Source organism: Calypte anna, chromosome 10 (assembly GCF_003957555.1).
Source record: "Calypte anna isolate BGI_N300 chromosome 10, bCalAnn1_v1.p, whole genome shotgun sequence".
Classification (NCBI taxonomy): Eukaryota; Metazoa; Chordata; class Aves; order Apodiformes; family Trochilidae; genus Calypte; species Calypte anna.
The window spans coordinates 6,476,840-6,501,635 of NC_044256.1; the positions used below are offsets into that span (position 1 = coordinate 6,476,840).

Consider the following 24,796-nt stretch of genomic DNA (forward strand, 5'->3'; position numbering starts at 1 on the left):
ACAAGCAGGAGTTGATGAATGTGCACAGTAATTCAGTATGCTCTGCTGCACAGCTGAGTTAACAGAGACCAAACACCTCCTTCCTTTTTCCAGTAGTGAAGTGTGGGATTTATTACATTTCTCTCCAGTCTTTTCCTGTGAATAGCTTTAAATGCCTAGTTATACGCTTCTCTGACAAAAAGCTGCTTTCTATCAGAAACAGCAAAATATAGTAAAAATATCAACTGGGAACCTCTTGGAAGTCAATGCATATTCTTTTCACTACAAGCAAATCCACACAGGAGCCAAGATTCAACAAAGTCACTAAAGAATTGTACTGAAATTTTCATGGACCATTAGTCTAGACAGAGAACGATTTTTAAATTACGTTTTAGTATATGTACTAGATATTTTAGCAGTTACTTGCTAGCAGTTACCAGCATTTTTCATCATCCCTCCAATGTATTTATTGCTTGTAAACACAAAAATGGTCATTCTTAGAAATACTCACTGTTGTCACTCAGAGAAGAGAAGGCTGATGACTGGTACTCCAGTAGAAAATGCTCATGTGCCATTGTTGCACATGGAGGAATCATTATCTCAGTTCCATATTAAAACTGACTTTAATGTCTCTAACAGAGATCACGGTTGATAGAGGAGCCCAGACATGGAGCCCTTGATCCCATCAGCTCTGATGGAGCAGAATCAGTCTATAACCAGGGAATTATAAAACAGATCTGTCCACTCAGGTGGTCACCAGAAGCATCTACTATTACCTGTAACAACAATATAATTACTGAAAAATCTGCAAATAAAGATGATGAGTCTGTACCCTTTAATGACTGAAGTGCAATTATTTGCTTTATCTTGGGGTTGCTATGATTCTTCAGCGATGTTTTTTTACATAGGGAGTAAAATAAATAATATCTGATGCTTTAAGCATTGACAAGTACTGTGAGGAAACAAGGCAAAACTAAGACATATATGTCTGAAACAGAACTTATATATGTGTTAGATATGTGCTAGGAAATAAAATCCTTCCCTAAATTCATTACTACAAATTTCTAATTCACAGAAAAATAAATGGTGAAACGATAGAAAAGCTAACAAATTCTAAAGAGGTGTAGGATGAGCTTTTTGATGAAGTTGTATGTATCTGAATAAACATGCCTCAGCTTCCCTCAGACCTGCAGAGCTTTTAAAAGCATTACTCACTCCCCCCTATTCAGTGGGAGGTTTGAATGACTCACAGCTTCCAAAACCAAGATTTCTGTTACAGATTTAAAAGGCTAGATGCAAGCACCTGTTCCAAAAAAATACTGGTGTTAGAAGTTATAATGTATTAAAAGCACAGCCTAATTGCGTAGTTATGTTCAGCAAGGATAAGAAAATGTAACAAACAATATTAGCAAGAGCTGCTTTATCTATCAGAATGAATTTGTATCTACCACTAATGTAAAAGTGAGTGACCTGCATGGGATTTCTAAAGTTGCAAGGAAATATGAAACCATTAACATATTTTAATTTTATTTCCTATTATTTATATCTAATATTTATATTCTATTTAATTGTCTACCCTGAATGCTTTCTCTTGCTAGGTGAGGAGAAAAATGGTTTGCCATGTGTCAAGCCCAGCAGGGATTGCTGGGTTAAGCTTTAATGGCTAGGCCAGAGGGCAAGTTTTAGAATTTACTCCACTTCGTACCACCTTTGACAGAGGGAAAGGTGGATCAGCTTGGGGGCTAGTAAAAAAACAAAGAAAACAAACAAACAAAATGAACCCTACAACAAAACCTGAAATACTTATAAGTTATATTACAAGTTGGTCAGAAATTCTGATAGCTCTCCACATGATGGCAGAAATACAAAGCTTTCTTATCTGCAACTTTAAATGAAAAGTGGATATGGAACACGGGTCCTGAACTGGAGTAGAAGAACTAACAGGTGTGGTTGCTACCAAAATCACACTGAAGACAACTTTAGTAGCCAGAAGTAGCATGAATTGTGTATTTCAAGAACCCACTGGTATCTACCATCTACATGCAGAGATCATTGGCATTTTAGACCAGTAGCTTAAGTACCTAGCTTCACTCACTACTGAGTTAGGCTCCTTAAACAACAATCATTTTTCTCTTGTTAAGCTAAAGTATGAACATTTCTTTAAATTCCCCCATCTGGTAAAACATCATTTGAGCAACACCTGTTTGCTCTCTCATTAACATACAGTTTGGTGAAAGATGAAGTTTGCTGCTGAACAAGAACACGTCCCCAGAAAAGGGGAAGAAAAGAGACAGGATTTGTTTAGAGAAGGGCTTTAAAAAAAAAGTGCTGAAACTACTTGGCATGAGAAGCATACCAGCTGTACTTCACAAATCCATGGCTAATCCTTGGAAAGAATCACAAATCCACTCAACCAGCAGGCTGAGTGCCATTTTATTGGCAAGAATAGGGAACAAAATGGAATCAAATAATCTTACTCGCAATACTGGCTGTTAAAATTTTTGCTTAAGTCTCATAAAGTATGTATTAAGGAATCTTTGCTTAATTCACCCACAAAAAAATGAAAAACTGAAAATACCAAAGCTAAATGTAGGAATTTTCTAGAAAATAGTTTCATTCTTATGTCTTCATTGCTGCAAAACACACACCCAACCGAGCAGGCTTTATCCTGCACTTTGAAACAGGTTCAAATAGATCCAAGATCTGAACTTGTCACTAAGAAATACACAGATGTATTGCTTTCTCTTCAGGGCTGAGGTACACTGCCAGAATAAACATAGAATAATCTGCACAATCAATGTCTGTGCTATACCTGTACCTGCTGAGAGTGGCAGGGTATTACCAATATCTATTAGCCGGTGTGATTAAATGCTTTTTTACTGCAGATAGGCAGGTTTTGTTCTTTTTATAGTGGTATATACTGCCAGAAGATGTCAAATTCACACATTTCTAACTCCCCATCAACTTACGCACATTCTTCTGTCTAAATTATACTGTATTTCACAGCTTCATGTATTTAGTGTAGCTTTTGCCCCAGTACAACTTTGGTGAGGAAATCCTAGACAGACTAAGAAGTTGTATTGCTAAAGAGCTTTTATAAAAAAAAATCTCACGAGTAAGATTTAATATAAGTTGGAAAAAAATGCACATAAATCATTAAACAGAGCAATCTTGTGCTGGTTCAGAGCTCTATTAGATACTATTATAGCCAATTCGTTTTCCTCATGTTCATGATACGTTTCTCAGCACCAGGGGCTGGAAAGGAGAGTGAGAGATGGAGGGCACAGGAAATGAAGAAAGAAGAGGTAAGGCAACCTTTGCTTTCAAGGTTCCTGTCCACAGTCCTGATAAAACAGCTCTATTATGACTGCTTAATTAAAAATTAATTGCTGTGGTAATGAAGGATATGCCTTATTTAATAATTAATATATGTGAATTAAATCAGACTATTCAGTGAAGTCTTACTACGAGGTAAAAAGAAAAAGACCCATGATCTTAGTTGTATCATTAAGGTCAGGGAGGGATTTTAATGTATGTTGCAGAAAGAACTCCTCCTCTCATATGTGTCTCGTGCAGCAAGTGATCCTCATTTTGGCTGACTACAAGGGAAAAGATGAGTTCCAGTGCAAGAATTAATAGGGAGGTCTTTTCTATGTAGCACAGCTCCATCTAGTGATTGATTCATCCAAGTGCAGCTGACTAAACAAGACCAAATTCTGAATGTGATGAAGGCCACAAAGTTCTTAGGAAGGTGACACTTTCTTACTCTCTTCTACTGTCACCCACCTCACTCAAGTCTGGAAGAACACCAGGACAGTTTGTACTGCCAGATAAATCCTATATTGACATACATTGATTAATGTGATTCCGTGGAGAGTTCTTACAATAAACACTTTTCCGAGCACAATTTCCAGCAACATATTAGGAATTCAAATCCTTATTCAAACAGGGTACAGAAAATACCAGCCTGACAGATGAACATGTCATCAGGACATTTCCCATGACTAATTCTATACACTTGCTATTCCCTGTAAACCAGGATGTGAAGTTGTCAGAATTATTGTGGGCATGTTTAAGAACATCATCTCTGCCTGAAGCATGGGGAATAGAGTTGTGAGGAAAACAAAGTGTTTTCAGATGAGATTAGGCCACCCCTCAGGTCTCCTTCTCTCAGCCTTTAAGCTTACCAGAAGGAGTTCTACACGTAGCAACTAGTTAACAGCAGAGCTACCATTAAAACTGAATAAAACATAGTGTTATTGATGCCAATATTCGTCTGAGAAGGTGGAGGCATTTCTCTGGTGAAGCAAGTATTCTGAAGACAGAATGCTGATACAGGAGTTTGGAATTCTTTAGGATGAATGACACTGCTAAAGAGCCACCCTTATTAGTATTTGGTGAAGACAAGCCATCAAGTCAGCATTTCAACACCCAGGGCTAATAACTTCAGAAAACACACTGACTTTTCACCTTTTAAGTTCTCTCTTCAAACCTAGACCTGAAAAAATGCACTGCTGTACTTCTGGGAATGAGAAGAATAAGGATTTTGTAAGAAAGGCACAACAAAATTGTGAAGTGAAATTAGAACCAAATACCAAAACAGGTACAAAATTCAACAGCAAAATAAAAAGATTCTTAACTTGGGATACTAAGAAAGAAATCTTACCCAGACATAAAAGACTGTTTTCCAAAACCAATGGGCTCAAGCTGGCTTCCATGCTTTCATACAACTTGCAGCTAAGCTGTAAAACTCTGGTGAAGGATGCTACAGAGACTAAAAGGTACCAGCATAATTTCACATAAAAGCCCTACAGTATTAGCTTGGGTCCAGACAATCCCTATCTTAAATCTTGCTGGACCACAGCAAACTCCGAGGGGTAACATCTACATCTTCCCTCTCTTCCTACAGCACTGACTTAAATTTGCTGTTACAGCTCTGAGCAACACAGATTTCTGGTCTGACCCAGCACATCTGCTCTTATATTCTCATGCTTGTCTCTGAATTTAACAGGAAATTAAATGGAAAAAGCCTGCCAAGCTCACAAGCAGTTTGCCCGACTCCCACCTGGATTTTTAGTCATAACTTTTATGAGAAAATTCATCTCCATAATTGAAAAATATTTGGGGGACTCAAACTTCAATAAAACTGAGGTAAAATATTAAATGATTAAGATGTAATTTCAAAACAGCACTGTAAGCACTGGTCCAGCTAATCACATGCTGATTAAATCTTTAATAAAGCTTTGGAATTTACCCTTTGTTCTTCAATTCCAAACTGGAAAAAAAGGTTTTCTTTTTGTAAAAATACAATATAAAAATAACTACCAACAATGTAGAATTGAACAAGGGTATTTACTACTTAAAGTGAACCCCAAGACATGATCTTAATGCATTATTCTTCACCTCCCAATCTCTGTAAAGCACATTAATAAATAAACCAATGCATAAGTTAATGATTCACTGCTGAATTGTACTAGGAATAGTCTTTAGTACCATGTATAAGAAACAAGGGAGGATGAACCTCTGAACAACTTCTCACTTTTTTTTTTCCATGAAAAAAATTTGCAACACATAACCTGCAACAAAAAAAATTTGGAAGGAGGGAAATTAACATCAACTAGGAACTTTTTTCATGTTTAGTATAGCTTAGTAAGTACTGCTTGCTTTCCACTGGTAGAGGTTTAAGCCATTCAGCTATTAATCACATGAAAGCAGATATTAAGGAATATTAATCCATACCAGCTGTTACATCTTTTACTGGGCTATTATTAGAGATTAATCTTTATAGAACAAGGCTGCCTTTTCATGTCATTTCCAAAAGGACATCATACATGGTAGGACTGTTTTAAAACACATCTCCATAACAAGGTTGAACAAAGCAGGAGATAATGAACTACATGGTGAAATTTCATTCAACTTCATCCTTCAAATCTAAGACACTTATGTTTAGATGAGACACTGTCACTAATCAGTTAACTAGTTAATTCTTATTGTGACTGAAAAAATTGTTCTTACAGCTTTCTATTTACATCAAAAGGAAAAGGATATTCTCCCAGTCATATTCAATGTCCTCTTATGAATATGCAGCTTCCTATCTTCAGGAGCAAGGAAAGAATCCAGTTTCAAATATCCAATATGACCGAGTTGGTGGAGCCTTGATGAAGAATGTTTAGGATTATAACATAAATTTAACAAAATAGAATCAACCCTGTGAGCACAGTATTTTCTAATGAAGTATAGAATCCCTGTTGGGTGAGCCAGGTTTTTAGAGTAGCAATTGCTTTCACTGTTGGATAAACTGCATAGACAACTGCATCTGCAGACTCTACTAGAAACTCCTATCTGATCACATGCCATTAAAATCACAGAGTCTCACACTGTTCTGAAAAATTATAATTATTGCAGAAAAGGCTAGAATTATCTATTCATTATCATGAGATTGCCATAAAAAATAAGCTTCTCATCAGTTTCTTGAGTTTTGGATGAGCCTTCACCTGCTGCAATGGCAAATTCTGTTGTTAGTTAGAGGAAAGCTGCATTGTCTTTATCTGTGGTCTCCTTTTACTAACTGCAGGATTATTCTCTAAATATGTTACCAGTATTGTTCAGGGTACCTTTCCTTTTTATTCATCTGATATTTTACAGATTCAGCCTCATTTTACAGATTACACCTATATAAGTTTTACAGTGCAGCCTAAATGGTGAGGAAGAAGCTCTCTAGGGCTGTATGATTCCCTGTTCTTCCACCCTTCCTTGAAATTTACACAGCATCTTCTCGGCAGCTACTGCACATACAGACTCCTCAAATTTTAAAACTTCCTTCAGTGTCTCCCTTTTCTCAGTCTGCTCACATTCTGTCTGGGCAACCTGATCTGCTCCAGCGCATCCTCATCCTCATCTGCTGATGAACCAGCTGTTATTTATGTAACACGAGTTTTGATGGCTTTTCCTCTCCTTCCACATAAATACATGAAAATCCTGTTGTTTCACTCTCTTCATCCCACCTCCCAGGACAAACTGGCTTTCCCATGCCATAGATATTGTCCTCTCTACAGGACTTCTCCCATCTCCAACCCTTCAATGACACTTTCATCACTTTTTGTCAATAATTTGTCTGCTAACAACTGTCAGTACAGATAAAGGCAGTAGAACACAAAAGATAAGGTACATATTGGGAGGTAAATCTGGGGTCCAAATGTAAGCTTTTAAGTAATTCCTCACTGCTTGTTTTTTATTTAAATTAATAGCTGTGGGGTGATTTTTTTTCTCATTTCTTCTCCGCCATCTCACTAGTTCTGAAATCGTAAGGGATAACATGAGAAAAAATAATCCATTTTTACACTTAATTAAGAGTCATTTCCAGTCCTTTGGATAGCCAAAGTTCAGCTTACTTTCCATTTTCACAGTAAGTGCCTGGCAACTCTGAGGAGGGTTTGCATGAACACAATATTACACATCACAGATTAGTTAACAGGGGGCTTTTAAAATACAAATAAAAAAGAAATAAAAAGTAAAAGTTCATTTCAACCAGCTACAGGGGGTTTCTTTGTTGGTTTGATTTGGTTTTTGGTTTTGTTTTCTGTTTATCTGGGTTTTTACCAGCAGTGTGGATGACAGAAATTTTATTAAAGACTGGGGCACACAGGAAACAGAAAACTGTTACCGTAAAGTGAACAAGACATGTAACAGAAAGGGAAACAGAGGGAAACTGAGTTGGCCAGACTCATATAGTACGCACATAGATGGCACAGCTAGTTAGAAAACCGAATTTCACCTGCTGATCCAATCCACCACACTGCCTATGAAATGGCTCTTTTTCAATACTTTCTTTATTCTGCCACCTGCATTCTTCATATAATTTTTCAGGACTGACAAAATTGAAAGAATCATCATCACTTGCAGATTGTACAAATGCAGATTCTAAAAGGAAAAAACAGTCTGCACTTGCTGTATTGCGCATTTGTGCAAGTTGTGGGGTTTACACAGTCGAGACGTACAGATGTTTGATGAGATATATGGGTGTTCCCTACAAGTAGCAGCTATTAACAGTTTCAAAAAATTGGCAAACAGTTGGGCTTATACACACTGAGAATGTCAAAAGCACCCACAAACTCACAACACTGTGACTGCTGGAAGCCATCATGACATGAGTTGTCCATAAACTGCATTTTGGTTAGAGGTACATGAAGCTATAACATCTACAGAGTCCAAGAAGTCTTGTCTCTGATTCCATGCTTACACCCTATCCTGAACAGCCAGCTTCCATGCCTTTGTGGTAACCTTTCCTTCATGCTACAGATTACAAATTGCTTGCTGTATGCACACACCATCTGCTTCTGCTGGGTGTCTGCAGTCTATTGACTTGTAAAGAAGGGGCCCAGGACAGCACCTCATGGTCAGTTTTGCTGGGTGACTCACAGGTGCAGAATATAATCCAGCTCCTTACTACAAAGGGATAAAAGCCATACCCTACAATATCTGCTTGAGAGGAACCTTACAGGATGACAAGAAAAATGTTATGGCTGTGCCCAAGGAGAACAATTAAATTCTACATTTCAAAAGTGAGAAATCCTTTACTAGACTGATACCCTTTCTTTGGATGATGTGTCACAGGAAAAAAAAAAAAAAAAAAAAAAAAAAGCCTAATAATTCACTTAGCCACTTGTGCATCCTGCTTAGAAGGTTAAAGGCTTTATTTCCAATTCCTATTCAGATCAGCCGGCACTGAATATATTACAGTATGTAATACACATACTGCATTGCAGACTGGTTTACTCACTGCTCTGATCCAGTTTGTTAAAGGACATTAAGATACCAAATCAACTGATCCAGTGTCAATAGAGAAGGCAGTTCAGGAAAAGAGCTGCTAAAATGCTCTTTGTAAAGCAGCATATAGAGGTAGGAAAGATTGGTCAAAAATTTACAAATTTATACACTCAGCTATAACATTTTTCAGTATCTTTCAGAAACACAGCTGCAGTACCTATTCTGCAGTGATAGCCATAGATTATCCTAATATGACATTCTTTTCTTTCATTACACAGAAGAGTACAGGCTGTGCTGCTGTCTCTGCGTTTGGGAGCCTGTACCAGATATCACATGCTGCTAAGTAGATTTTGTTTGTATGAAAAGGGGGAAAGGATAACCTGTTGGTCTGTTCTCCACACACAAGTCTGCCTCTATTTTTCTTTAGGACCATGAAAGTCTGCAACTTGTGGTTGCATTTTGATTATTACCTTGATATTTTTTGAGAGTTAAAGAAAATACAGAGCCTGCTCTGCTTACTAACTTACAAATAAATTGTTATATCTAGGTATTTTTCTCACTGCTATCACTGAACTGTTATTTCTTGAGCTATTGACAGATGACACAACAGCCAAAATGTTTGCACAAAGACAGTTTCTTAATCACAGCAAAAATTTGGGGGAAAAATATGTATGTTTTAGAAACTTTCAAAAGGAATGTGTATGAAAATTATTTCCCCTGAGATCATCTTTCATAAACTATTAAAAGGTATGAGGTATCATAACTTGAAAAAAAGTACAGCATCTTGACAAAAACTTTGGGAGCAGAAAGTAAATTCAGTTAATCATTTTCTTCCTTTTTGACATTTAGCATTACTATAAGCAAGCACACACACACAAAAATTTAAGATTAACAACTGCAACTAATTTCAAGGGACATATTTTCAAGCTTCATTAAGAAATGGTAAGACAGATCAAAACAGATCAAAACAGTGACTTAAAAGGGAGACAAAATAATTTTTCTGTCTAAACAGTAAATTCTCTCTGATAAAAGAGAATGTGTTCATCCTTTCCTATCTGTTCTCTGATTTGTTTGGTCATTTACAAAACACAGAACAAGTTATTTGTTTTAGTCTAAAGCTGTAACATCTTTTCCACCTTTGTCATCTGTGACAGCTCCAAGCCCTAGCCTTCAACATTCCCAGGAATAAGACAGCCACAGCTTCCCTGGGCAGCCTGTGCCAGTGCCTTACCACCCTCACACCAAAGAATTTCTTCCTAATGCCTAATCTAAATCTACCCTCTTTTAGGGTAAATCTACTTTTCATTCTTGCACTACATTTGATAGCCAGGAGGAAGACAACGATGTGAGCTATAAAGCAACTTCAAATGTATTAGTGTCTCTATAAAAGCTTAAATCTGAGCATCTGGAAGACTTTCACTGCATATGCTCTTACAGAGATAATCACAGAGAATTTACAAGCATGGAAGAATTAATGGCAAACAGGAATACTATGTAGATAATAGATGTTTCAAGAAAATGGATTTTTCCTCAGAAGAACAGAAAATGAGTCATAGGTTAATCTTAAAGACACTTAGAACAAGTCAATGGAGATAGTAAACAGAGCTTTTTTAGTGCCACAGAAATAATTTGAAGTTATTTCTCTTAGTGGGAATGACAGACCAGTGATGTACATCCAGATAAGCTGTAATAAACAGAGATATAAAAAAGCCACACAACCAAAACAGAGATCTAAGTGAGCACACACCTTTTCTTAAACACTACAGGTTTCATGTGTCATTTACAGCATTCCTTGTTGAGGTAGAGAATAACACCTTTAATTACAGAGCCAGTAGCCAGAGATGTGTTATGGTAAAACTGCTCAAGAAGTAAAATGTGATCTTCCTATAGAACACTGCTGTCAAAATCAGGGGTATACATTGGGAAGGTAAGCAGAGTAGGGAGGTGAGGACAGATACTTGTCCATTTCAATTTCTCCCGCTATTCTACTGCAGTAGAAATACTACTACAGTAAAAATTAGGACTCAAAGTCATGGACCTGGAACACATATGGTTACACATTCCTCAGAAAAAGGTCCCTCAAATGGTGGGGTTTATTATAAACCTCTATGCCTAGCTACATCCCACGACTGTAACCATAGGTTTTCCAGATATATCCCAAAGTACTACACCCCTACAAAACACACACATTCAAGACTACTTTCAGTCAACTGTATATGCAAAAGTTTACATTTAGTGCAAAATATTCTCAAGCACAATGGGGTGTCCTGACTCCAAAGACATTCACTTCCATTTGCCTGTATGCTGACAGCATGCTACTGACCTCAAAGACACATCCAACACAGTTTCTCATTATTAGCATCTCCAGCCTACTACTTAAAACTAAAAAAACCCACATCTACTTTGAAAATCAACTGCAGAAATACTTTTCTCATGAAAAATAGTTTTTCTTCACCAAATTAAGCTAATAAACACCAAAATTAGGAAGAAAGCAGGAAACCCATTAAGGGAATTTATAGCTCTTAAAAGACAATTTCCATTTTTTTACATCAGATGTTGAACCTTGTTAAGAAAAGCAAAATCTGTACTGTGTTCCTTTCACCTTCACTTGACTAGTCTTTCCTATGGGACTGGTGGGAAGAGGTTAAATACTTTCTATCTGGGTATTTTACTTCTGACTTTATACCATTCAGGAAGTAAAATTCTGTGTGCTGTGCAGTATCAAGATAGGCTTGGTGGGGATGTTTAAAAAAAAAAAATTAAAAAGAAAAAGCTGACTGCAGCTTGGGTCATTATGAATTTGCTATTCTGACTTGTGCCATTCAAGTGATCCTAGGCAGAGAAAACATTTTAAAGTGGAAACACTTATCTTTAATTTCCTTTATCATTGTTTCTCAGAAGAAATTAAGTAGAAGAAATTAAACATAATAAATACATTTATAAATTATTATTGCCTAATATTTTAAAACAATTAATCTAAAATAGCTTTATTAAATAATGTTAATTCTACTACCCTACAAAACTACTGCTTATCTTTGAAGTCATTTGGTTGAAAAGCAAACAATACACAGTTCTCCACGAAATGGAAGTGACTTGGAGGAGACCCTGGCTTTCCACAGTATTTGGGTGCAACCAGAAGGCACTTAAGAAGCAACTGTGCAAGTAGTGGGGAAAGGTACACAAAGTTACAGTTTCAAAGTACTGGCTGAAATTTAAATACACGGTTTTTCTTGATATCTGTCATCAGAGAACAAACAGACCCCATTGCAAAATGACTTAGAGCCTTCTGGTTTTCTTCTAAGAGTTTAAGCTTCACCCTGGCAACAAGGACATTACAGCTGAGGCAGTCTTTTTTTTTTTTTTTTTTTTTTTCCCTTCACCTAGCACTCAATGTCTGTAATATGGGCATTACATGAAACCTGACAATCTCTTGAGAAGAAAAGTGTGAGGGCCCCCCACAGTACATAAAAATCATCAGTGCAAAATACTTTATGCCTAGGTAGTTCTTGCAGTTCATGTAATTATGGCCCATGTCCATCAATCTCTGCTGAAGAAGCCCCCCAAACCTAGACATATTCTTTCTTGCATTCTCAGATGTCCATAACAAACATTTCATATCATATAAAACAACATTTTTAAAGAAAAAAATTTAATACATAGTTGCCTGCGTGTCAATGACTGATTTCCTGCACGATAGCATCAGACATTTTTTCTCTCAGTTATGTTCCTTCTGACTACCTTTCACCCCTTTAAGGGTAATCTGACTGTCTAACATGGTGATGACCAGCAGATATTCAAGGTAAGAGAGTGGGGGATTTGGAAGAGAAGGCAAAAATGGAGTCAGAACAAAAGAGATCAGTTGAGCTGGAATCTAGAGTAATCCTGAGCTGAAGTTAGTCTGTTCCAAATTAATCTATCAGTCCCTGGATGAAAGATCTATGTGAATTATTTACTGATTATATCTGATTTAAGAAATAAATTCCTAGTTCCTGCTACAACATGCAAGCTTATGACAAAAGAATGAGCTTACATATTACAAAGCACTTACTTCAGGTCTTCAGGTCTTCAGGTAGGTCTCTCACCCTTGTCTTTTTCATTCATATATTGCATAGCACATAACATAATCACAAACTGTATGTCACATAGAATCTGTCTGCCATAAATATGCAGTGTATCACTTCAAAACCTTTTATGCATCCCATCGGTCTTCTCATTGCTTGCATCAAAAATTGGCATTAATACTAAGTATCAATAGCCATCAAAGTATGGTTTTGGCTATGAATAAGAATAATTACAGGCCAGACCCATTTGGTGATATTTTTAAGCCAAAGATCCTTAAGCCTGTGAAACACCTCCTGTGACAGGAGTAAAACTCATTGCCAGAACCAGTGCAGTGAATATGACCAATAACTCTGAGACATAAAGGAGCACACCAGGAAACAAACTTGTTCTCATTTGTAATTGTCCCACCTATTAAAAAAAAATAGAAAAAGGAAAAAAAAAAAAGGGTGCAAACTGTATCCTGCTGTTTCCCTCAGATTGTACTGTTTGGGTAATTGCAGACTTACCTTTTGTGATCCAGATGCTGAGCCCTTAAATGAAGTACGTTTGAAGGAGCCGCTCATCCTCCGCAAGGAACCTGCAAGCTTTCCTCCTCTTCCTTTCTTAGTCCCCTGGCCTTTACCCTCCATAATGGACCTAGTACCCCAGCACTAAAGAAAACTCTAATTTTAGTCATGCAGTCTGAGCACTTTTTTCCTGAGGCCAACAATCATTGTTACAGCTTAAACAAACAGAGAGACAGATGCTTAAAACAAAAATCGAAGCCAAATTATGAAACTACTGTTCTGATGTGCACCCTGTCACAAATATTACCAGCCAGGCAGCCAAGTAGAAAAACAAGGCAATACACTGATACAAACTGCTGTCCCCCCTCCCTCTTCTCTACTGACTCTATAATCAGGCTTAATGCACACAGCTTCTGCAAGCTATGGTTTTTAATGGACAGAGATTTAATAAATGGCGATTGAAGGTAAATCTACTTTAGACGCAGCAGCTCCAAAGGTTTTTATTCGTGCAAAGCACAGGGCAGTCAGATGGAAATTATTTGGATATCAGTAGAAAGGCACATGAAAAGAGCAGATGGTCCTCAGCAGACTAGGAGCTAGAGGTTTGGTGGAGTTCTAAAGGATAACTGCTGATGGTGAGTGTGCCTACAGCAGGTCTTGGGATGAGAGAGACAAGGTTTTATAAGCAAACAACCCATAAGATCATAGATAGATTCTAATTAATTCGGGATCATGAATTGTGGCAAGGTGGCCTGTGTACTACCTTCAGAAGTTCTTAATAATATCTCAATTCAGCTATTTTGTACTATAGGGCCTGAAGGCACAGAGTGAAAGCAAAAGGAGGCAGTTAGGCTAAACTAAACAAGAAATGAGGAAGAGAAAGGGTACTTTAAGAGAACAACAAAATTACTATTAACTAGAAAACAGCTCCAGAAGACTTGCCTTCTCAGACATAAGCCAGGAATCTGTTAGAGAGCCTGGTTTGCAAAAGAAAATTGGTGAGAGCAGAGGGAAACTAGAGATACTTTTTAAAAAGATACAAAGGGACTGCTGATTTGTAACTGTGAGGAAAGTCAGAAACAAGACTAATTTACAGGATTTATTTACAGTGTCACACTTTTCATTTATTTGTTTACTATTTTTCAGGTTCATCCCTTTGTTGTTCCTTGATAAATATGAAGTGGGTGCCTGCTTTCAGCTGGTTAGAGGAGGCACAGCAAATTGTGTAGAAAACCTAAACCACAACAAACCAAAGTGGAAGAGGCTGACAGACAAAGATGTTCTGATTTTGTTGTCCTGGTCAGCACAGCCATAACATTTCTTGATGAAATTTCCCAAGCAAGCAAGAATAAGTAGCTGACAACTTACAACATACTTAAAGTTGTGTTGGGAAATGGGAGAGTAAAAGTCTTGTGCTCTGCAGGAGAATCACTTCTATTACATTAGTGCAAACAGTTTGCAGGATCAAGTTAAGGAACGTAAAGAGGGTCACAAAGGAAGTCGTCCTTTCTAAGGAAGTCTTCCTTTCATTAAACCTAGGCAAAACCAGGGAAGATAAAATTAGAGTTTTTGGGAAGACAACAGCTGTTACACAACGATGTTCTAAGACATGGCTTGGCTTAAGTACACAAGGCTGTGACAGAAACTGGAAACTGGGATATAAAACTATGTCAAGGACAGTAAGCTGATAGTGCACGGACAGAACAGTCTTGAAGGGAGTTTTAATTCTACAAGCTACTTCAGCAAGTAGTGCCTGGTAAATTCCATGTACATCACACAGCCCACCAAAATATATCTCCATTATATCTGGTCAGTTAGCAGCAAAACACTCCAATTACTGCATGGTCTTTTGCACTTTATCATGGAGTTAGCTTCAGAAGATAAAATATCTGGGTCATAAACTACCCTATTGTGAGTTTACACTCTTATCTTTGAAATAAACCAAAATACTTCTATTTATACTAGAATTGCCTTTGATTAATCCTGTTTTATTCATCTACAGAAGTCATTGTTATGTTCTGAGACATAGTCTCAAATGGTGGCAGCTACTACAGCAGCCACTGCCATCACCACTGACAGATTTAATGTGCCGAGAATCTGTCTTTCCAATCTAGAATTTTATTTGATAATTATGAAAACAGCTGAAAGGCATTCATATAATAGCATATGATGAATAATTCTGTTTAATATTGTAGCTTAAGCAAAACCAACATGAATGCTGTCAAGGAAAAAAAAATAATTCAAGGCTTCTTTGTGCAGTTCCCCTTCCTCAGCTACAACACAGACCTGAATGCAGTGAATTAAACAGGTGCATCCTCCTCACTGTCTGTGTTGTCACAATGTTATGACACCACAATTCCCTGATGTGATGCTGGGCTGCATTACTCAGAAGAGATGATTTTAATGTATTTTAATAAATAAAAACCAAAACAAAACAGGGAGATGCCTTTCAGAAAGCAGAAATTCAGAACAGAAATCTATTCTCCAAGACACACTGTAGAAATACATTAATTTACATTCACTAATTCAGTCCTTTTGGATCTGTGATACTAAGACTTCTGTCTGGGCTCCCTGTTACTGTTTTTGATACAGTTGAAGGACCATATTGGATTTTTACAAGTCGTGAGTATACAGGAGGTGTTCATATCCAAGAGCCTGATTAAAGTCTTCCAGCACTCAGTGCAGCAGCAGACACTGAATTTTAACTTTAGCTGAAAGATCAAGGAACTAATTTCTGCTGAAGTTCTTGTCCACACTGTATCTACATAACACTTGACAGGCTGTTTCCACTATACTTGGGGAACAGAAGCATGCACCATGCAGGCACTTCCAACAGCTCTGTGATTTAGACACACAAGGTAAACTGATTTTTCAAAAGAGCTTGTGGTTTCAGGAGTGCAGTCCCACATTAGAAAAAAACCTCTAGAAAAACACTTCTACTGAAGGCCCCTGTCTCACTTTGGTCAGTTTTCCACTTCACCAGATGAGCTGATCCAATGTTTCATGTTTAAATCAGAAATCAGATCTGTCTAACTACATAGCTTAAATCAGCACTGGGAGAGGAAAGAGTAGAAATCTCCCAGATTTGATTGATAATTAATTAGTACCTTGGACAGTAGAGAAGTTGAAGACCTTTAAACTGGTTCTAAAACTCCTAATTAAACTATGAAAAACTCAAGACCATACATTAAAAAAAAAAAAAAAAAAAGGTAGTTGTATATCCTATAGATAGCATGCCATGGAAATTTAACATCTGCAGTCTGGGAAAGATCTACGGCTTAGAGGCCCTATCACAATGTGTTTGTAAAAGTTTGAATAGTTAAGTTAAAGGTAGCTGTAGCTGTTAGAGTCTATAGAAAATCTGAAGTAGACTACATTGCTCTTACTGTTCATAGTCAGAGCTATTCTGTATCATCACATTAGGTATGTTTGATGTCAGTTCAAAAAAAAAAAAACACAACACATGATAGATTTAAACCTTTGATTTGTAGTCCACTGAGAAGTTTTCACTCACTTTGACTGTCAAACTCAATAAGGAAAGCAGTAGTGCATAATTCTCAGAATTTAGGCTGGGGCAAGAGAGGCTTGAACCTGTATAAAGATTTAAATGTAAAAGCCATAGAGAATTACAACTTCCTTCAATTTGCATTTAGTGTATTAAACTAAAGGTAAGTTTCTTTTGCAGACAATAGTTTACAAAACAAAAACTATAAGAACTTTTTCTTGTTTTAATGAAAAAGTGTCTTAAAAGAGTATTTTCTGTAAAAGCAACATGACAATGTCCTTTGACATTTCTGCTACAATATTGAAGCAGTCATGTATTTAACAAGAAAACCACCTACATTTCATTAAAGGTGTTCATTAATTAGGCTAAGAACAAGAGCTGCTGGTACTGTGCTAGGTGCTGCATAAATGCTTTTCCAAAAAGGCTTATTCCAAGATAGTCATGATGAGTTACATTGTGCTTGCTACCAAAACTTCTGAATAAATGTCCCCACAAGCAAATCCATTTTACACTTCAACAAGGATTTTCATGCATAAGGACATGAGCATATGCCTGGGTGGTCTGCAGTCACTATGGTGCTGTTACTCTGTAACCTGTTACTCTCTCAAGCTAAAAATAAATGGAAATGGAAAAATTACTCTTCAAGATAATTTAATCCTGTTAATCCATTTAAGCACTCTCTCCAAGATTCAGAGATGCAGTTCAGTTATTTAACATACTTCTAACTTCCCCTCTGTTTTTGTCTCATTGCAGTACACGTAAAATACTGCAGAAAACTGGACTAACACCTCATGGTTGTTCACAATAACCTCCAAAGCAGATGAGGAATGGCCTGTCCAAAATGAGATAAGCAGAATCCAACAAGCTACCATTTTATAGTCAAGGTAAAAGTTAGTTTCCTTAGTACTGATGAAGTGCTTTTCTTTCCAAATCAGACAATTTTGCAGTAGGTTCACTTTTGAAAAACATAAAAGCAAAACTAAGTACAAATGGTCCTCATTCCAGAGTCCTGCCCTCTTCAAACAGTAAACCCAAAAATATTTAACATCTGAAGAACTACCACTGATCAGTTTTACTGCCTTCTCTGTGGTCTAATAACAGCACTGCACTTGCCTTTCCTCATTTTCTTACAACTCAGTATTTTCCAGCCTTCTCACATCTAGATATTGAGATGCACTGGCTGTAGATCATAAAAATCACAGAAGCAGCACAGTACATGTCAGGAACAGAAACCAACTGTTAAGTCTCATTATAAACCAAAAGAAACAAAACACTCCACTACAACACCATATCCCATTATAAAGGCTACTGCTTTTGGAAAAAATAATCCAACACTTTCTTGCCTAAGGATTTTTTATGGTTTCTTCCTTCTCTTTACCAAGAGCTGAAGAATTAGAGGTTTTTTTCTCCTTGTTCTTTTGAGTGCTTCTTCATTTCTGCTACAAGTACTTTCAAATGTGCAACAAAGATAGGAAGGGATGGAGGAAAGAAGAAAAGGAGAACCTATTGACAATAAATTCAGCATTTATCAGCATAAACACAGAGCAGGCAGTGATGATGCTCCATACGGGGGTAAAGTAATTTAGCACTAAGCTAGAGAAAAAGGTATTGAGGTACAGATTGACCGATACTAAGGGATCAAAAAATACACAAACATCAAATAATTTTTTTTTATCACAATCTCTGCTACAATTAGTGCCATTCTGCTTCCAAATATGTTTTTTTTCCTTTTCCTTTTAAACAAAAATAATCTTCAGTAAGTTGATGACATTAGCTTCAGATTAAAGAGCTGCTTTTACACATTACGATTAGGGCTATAACTATTAACATGAATGAGGAGGAGCAGAAATCAAAGCAGCCAAAGAAAAAATTCCAAAGCAATATGTCCCTAAAGAGAAAAAATTATTAAAAAATTACATTTTTAAGCTCTGAAGAAGCTTGAACACTTCATAAAATCATGTTTATAATTTTGCAGTTTGACACCTTTCTCAGGTCCACATAAAAAAGCTAGAACTCAAATAATGAAGAGCCCTTGGAGGATCTGATGCCATTTTTACAGAACTCTATTTAACAACAAAACTTAAAGCAGGAGCACCATGCCCTTTGACAATTCACACCTCAGTTATACACTGTGCTATATTATTATTTTATCACAGTTACAGGTCTTAGCCATTACACACCTCAACAGTCCTTGACTGTTTGTTTCTATCCCCAAAATGAAGTGCAGACAGAATATTGTTCAGTGCTAGTTACCTACCATGAGATAAGGACACTGTAGGGTGCTGGGGAGTGCTGTCTGATGGGCAGAGAAAGTTGACTTCTTTTTCTGTAAACTATTTATCCTCAAAGAAATGCTGTAGTAACCTAGGGAAAAGGACATTTGGATTAAAAATGGAGCAGTTTACACACACAAAAAAGCCTAACAAAACCACAACATCTCAGACAGTATGTAACTGGCAGGTCACAGCTATGGAAAAGAAATTCCATTTAGTCAATTCTACACTTTAAAATCTCAGAGGAAGACTGCAGGCACCTTTGTGGTGGTTTTACTTCAGCTCTGTTTGTCCATGTTTTGGACAGTGTGTTTGACTGTTAAGAATAAAAGCAAGTTTAAAGTGAAATTACGTGCCTCCTGAGACATGTGGACAGAAAAGGTAAAGAAATGACCTCTGATTGTTCCAGTGGCCCTGTAAATTGATGCCTGTGTTACCATCCTCACATACTAGAAACATTCTGTACTGATTATACAAACAACAACATGTTATGCCATTAATCTTACTTCCATAACCTGCCTGGGGAGTAGAAGCTGCAGAAACCTATCAGGTCTCTGTCACATCACCCCTGTGGATAGACTCAGCTTCCCTGTATTCATAGAATCATAGAAAAATAGCTGGAATGCCCTTGCAAGCACAGCTAGTCTGACCCCCTGATGAAAGGAAAGTCAACCTGAAATTTGGATCAAGTGGTTCAGGGTTTTGACCAGCTGAATATTGAAAATCTCCTAGGACTGTTCCCTGTCATTCTGGGCAACCTGCTCCAGTTCTCAACTATTCCCCACTATCATTTTTTTCCTTATGCCCCTCTGGAACTTCCTGTGCTACAAATTACTGCCCTTGTTTTTTCCTTCTGCACCTCTGAGAAGGATTCAAGACTTGTATCTCTGTGGTTACTTTGCAAGAGGCATAGGTAGGCTGTCATCCTTGAACTAGGTGCATTTCTAGTCCCCTTGCTTTCAGCAGCCCAAGAATTTAAGAAAGGAAGCTTAGAAGAAAATCCTGGAAATCATCATATCTGAAACTGTATATTAATGCAGCTACTTTTTCTCTGTAACAAAATTGGACTGTTTAGCCCTGTTATTACAACACCAAACTAGAGCTAAATGAGAGCACCAAGAGCCTCATGCTGGGCAGATTGGGAAGATGCTGAAAGCCTAGTGGGTATGAGCAGAGTGACTCCAGATCCAGAATGCAAAAGAGAATTATTTCAGTAGTAGAACCACAGCCACTGGTTGTGGCCCTTGGATGGAAAAAAAAAAAAAAAAAAAAAAAAAAAGACTTTAAAGTGTACTGTATAAAAATGGAAAAGAATCAGCTTCAGCATCACATCTTTTAAAGCAAAAGGGGGTTTGTACTTTTTTCGATGCAATGCAGTCTCACAAAGCCAGTTAAATGGAATCTACCAGCAACTAAAGCAAAGGATGAAAGAATCAACTGCTTATTGGGGGATAATTTAATTGCTATCACTTCTAAAAGAGTGAAAGGACAGATTTCCATTAGGTTGCTTGTTAATGGGTAAGTTAATGTGCAAGTTCTCTTACAGCCTTGACTTCCATCGTGAAATTCCAAACACGTATTTATTACTGCCACGTGCATTTCCTATCTTCAATCAGAAACGCTTGGTGCTCACTCACGCCACTTTCTTTAGCATCACCAGCTCCATCTGGTGGATAGTCTGCAAAATACATTTTCTTGAAGGGAAAGAATTCTTCATCAGGTTTTTTTTGTGCTCCCTTTAGAAATGTAAGCATCAATATGTCTAATCTTTAACTCCTTTTACAACATGCGGGGAAGTTGAAATATGCTGAAATTTCCATCTTAATAAATTATTTTTCCAGGAGAGGCTTAAAAACATTACTGTAAGGAAAGGTCAGTGAGCTTTTTGAAACCATAGGGTACTGGCATTGTACATAACCATGTTGGCTCCGATTGTGAAAACTGCTTTTCAGATTAGAAAAATAATACACAAAAATACAAAAAACCCTCATACCAGATAGGAACAATGGCAACTGTGACCTAGAAATAGACCTAGAAATGTGCACGTGCAATACACCTTGATGCAAAACCAACACTCCATGAAGTATGAGCTATCTACAAGATAAAAGTAAACACAAGGGGTGCAATAAATTAAGAAGTGAGGACTAGAGAAGCAACAAATCTCTTCCTGGCCCTGGTTTTCTATGGGACCACGCCCACGTCATCCTGTATTTCTCATACCCTGGTTTCTGTATCTGAACAAAAGAAGCAATCATATAAAACTATGCAAAGACTCCTTAGATCCCTAGTATTTGTAAAATCATTTGGAGTCCTTGGACAGATGCAAATACTATTATTGTTTGCAATGTGCTTCAGCTAATAACCCCTGCTTTTTCACTGGAACTGTTCACTGTTTCACAACTGTACTGAAAAACCCACAGTTCTTCACAGCAATAGTGTAAAAAATTTTGCAAGATCTTCAAAGTACATTAATGTAACATTAATTAATTAATGTACATAGACAACCTTAATGTAACTTGTCAAAAGAGAAAGAAAAGGAAACCAGTCGAACTTGGAGGGATGTTCATTTAGAAGACTCAGCTACATAAATCAGATTTCTCATTTCAGAGTTCACACAGCACTAAAAGTAAGAAAAGGAAAGGAGAAGAAACAATAATAGCATTGATTCCCCTTCTCTGCATTATAACTCTGGCACTTAGAAATATCCTTATTTCAGATACATTTACCTATCACAGATGATACACAATTCTGTATCTATCACACATCAGCCAGCAATGAACCAGCATCTCCTGGATGGGCTGGGCTGACAGAGCTTAGCACCTCTTGCTGTATCACCGGTCCCTGTTTATTCTCAAAGCTTATCTCACCGAGTTCTGTGATATTCCACTCAGTTTGATGCTTTCTCATTGCAGTGTTTTAACTTCTGTTGACAGATATTTGTAAAGAAATGTGCATCAAAGTAGTGAAACCTTATTAAATTGAGGGAGATTTTAAGAAGCCAACTAGGAAAAAAAAAAAGCCATTGCTCTCATCTGCCTACCAAGCACCAGGGAAAAATGTACTTTGCTTTTTGCTTATAGAAAATAGGGCAAAACCTTTAACATTTTTATTGATCTCTTGGGACTGGCAAGAATAGTTACCATAATGCCCACAATAGAGAAAAACTGCATCGTGCATTCTCACTTACACACTGGCAGGCACATCTCACCCCTTTTATCCATTGATTATGACACTATTGCAGTTCATGCTTAGTGGTGAGATGTGCTAAGTTAACGCTCTGAAACATAAAGCTTTTGAGCAGCTGCAGATCACTACAACATCTAGACTTAGACTGCCATGTCCTCTTACAATGAGAGGCAAATGCAAGTTACCTGTGACAGATGAATTATGCAGATCTCTGTCTAGAAGCAATTAGAGAATTCCCACCTTTGCCAACTCCTTCAGTCACAGATTCTCTCTTTCTGCTGGGAACATTTATCACAGTACTATATTCCAACTGACTAATGTGTGTCACATTGATCTCCAGATCAATGACAGATGATGCTGGATTTTCTCCCCTACTTGCTAAATTTCAAGAAGTGACATTGATAAGGGAAACATAATAGGGTGAGAACTTTTCTTTATCCCTTTCATAGTCAATTTCCCAACATTTCTGTAGCTGGGATCAAATGACCTCAATTACAAAAGCGTTCACCTTCTTCCTCTCCTGACTATAAAGTCTCAGACACCAATAAAGACAGAAAACTGCTCCAAAAAAACCATGCTATGGTCAAATGAGCAAAGTGAGACAATAAAAAACTACAATCCCACCTGATCTTGCAGTAATAGGATCACAGTCTATGTCATAGACTAAGTCCAATGAAGTAAACTAATCTTTCTGCAGTCAGCTAAGACTATATGTTTACTCATTGAGCTAGGAAAAGCTCAGGAGTGTAAAATACATATCTGCTGGAACAAACCATCTAGACTGCAGCTATGTGAATGTTTAGTGCACTTTCTGCTGCACCATTGGCCTTAAGGTGGCTTCAGAAAGGAAAAGTTCTTAAAGCAGTTTTTCAAACTGTATTGTGATTGTTAAAAATATAATATATACAAGACAGTCCAGCTGTTACAGACTCTACTAATTCACATTTGGGCAGTCAACTTTTTGTATGAGCAAAGCAGCACAGACAGCTCCCAGAAGAGAGAAATTCTGCACATCAGCACAAAGATGCCTTGCAGGCAGAGGGACAGACTTCCTGTGGCTGGCAGAGAACTATCCCAGTATGACTGCCAGCACCCGGAGGCTCTGAGCTGTCGCAGCTCTCAGCAGGAACAGCACAACCACTGTACTTCTCTGCCCATGAACACAGTAGCTGGTGGCTCTGCTGAACTGCAAGTGGCCTCACTCACTTCTGTTGTGCCATCAGTCCCTTCCCACAGTGATCACCAGAAAGCCACGCTGCAAAATGAGTGTTTGTTCCACGCCAAGTACCATCCAACTGCTGCTTGTACAATCAGTAAGAGCAATGTCATTTGTCTACCTGCATCTGGGGATGCATGTCCACCTGGTACAGCTGGGGGCATTTTCCCCTGAATTCCACTTTGAATGAAGTCAATATGTACAAGGCTTTTCCAGAACCTTCAGGATTGGGCCAACTGCTAAGTTAGAAAAATGTTGTCATATTGTTTCATCACAGCCAAGTAATCCTCATCATACACAGATTTCAATCAGAACTTCGACATATGGTTCATTAAGGAATAACTATATATAACAGGAATCAATGCCATTATCACATGGCTGTATACTTGTGATGTAAACCCAGTCAAATCCACACATGCAGGCATTAATCACTTCTTTCTTCTGTGTGCAGTATCTCGCTCAACAGGGTCCATGCCTTAACTTTCTGGAATCACACCAAAATAATTAAATTGGTACTACCACATGGTTCAGGTTTTTGTTATTAAGCAAATATACTGGGAAAGTAAGGGTACACTGCTTTCTCACTATCCACTACTCTCACAATACTGTGTGAAAAATATTAGTACTAAAAAGAAAAAACACATTTGAGGAAGTAGTATTTTGGCATCCATTAGTAGAATTAGTATTCCCTAATAAAACTCAGAAAGCTGAACACCAAAAGGTTATTTTATAAGGACACATCTAGTTGTAACTGTGAATGAAAAAAAAACCTCAGTGAACAGGAAAGAAAGGTAGTGATACAGCAACTGGACCATTAGTATTTTTAAGATGAAAACTTGGCCTTGGTTGGATGCAGAAGTTTTTATATTAGTTGTGATGGAAGGCTGACAACTGGCTTGAAGTGGAAACAAGACTGAAAGCATTTGTGGCTTTGAACACATGCAGTTACTCCTGATTACTAGTTCCCTGACTGACTCCATTTGCAGACACTTATCCTGACCATGTGTGACTTGCTTCCTTAGCTTAACCCATATTTTCCCCAAGCTGTCCTTGCAACATGGATTCTTGGAAGAACTACGTATGCTCACAACTTATTTTTCATTTCCCAGCTTGTGTTGTCTGAGCAAAGGATGAAGGCAAATGTTAATAAAATTCAAATTGATATTACTAGCAGAAAACTGTATACCAAACAAGATTTCTGCAGCAAAATTAACAAGAACTTTGAAGTAGAAAGATGCCTTGAACAATTACCCACTAGAGGTTTTATTGCTACCATTGACCTCTCTTTGATTTGTCAGGTAAA

General features: G+C 37.5%; 1 protein-coding gene across 1 annotated transcript in view; it reads right to left on the minus strand.

Moving 5' to 3' along the window:
- Positions 1 to 24,796, minus strand: part of TRPM1 (transient receptor potential cation channel subfamily M member 1) — a 93,125-nt gene that overhangs the window by 60,218 nt on the left and 8,111 nt on the right. Inside the window, exon 3 of the mRNA XM_030456730.1 lies at positions 19,076 to 19,182. Coding sequence (XP_030312590.1) covers positions 19,076 to 19,182 — 107 coding nt within the window. The remainder of the gene's footprint in view (positions 1 to 19,075; positions 19,183 to 24,796) is intronic.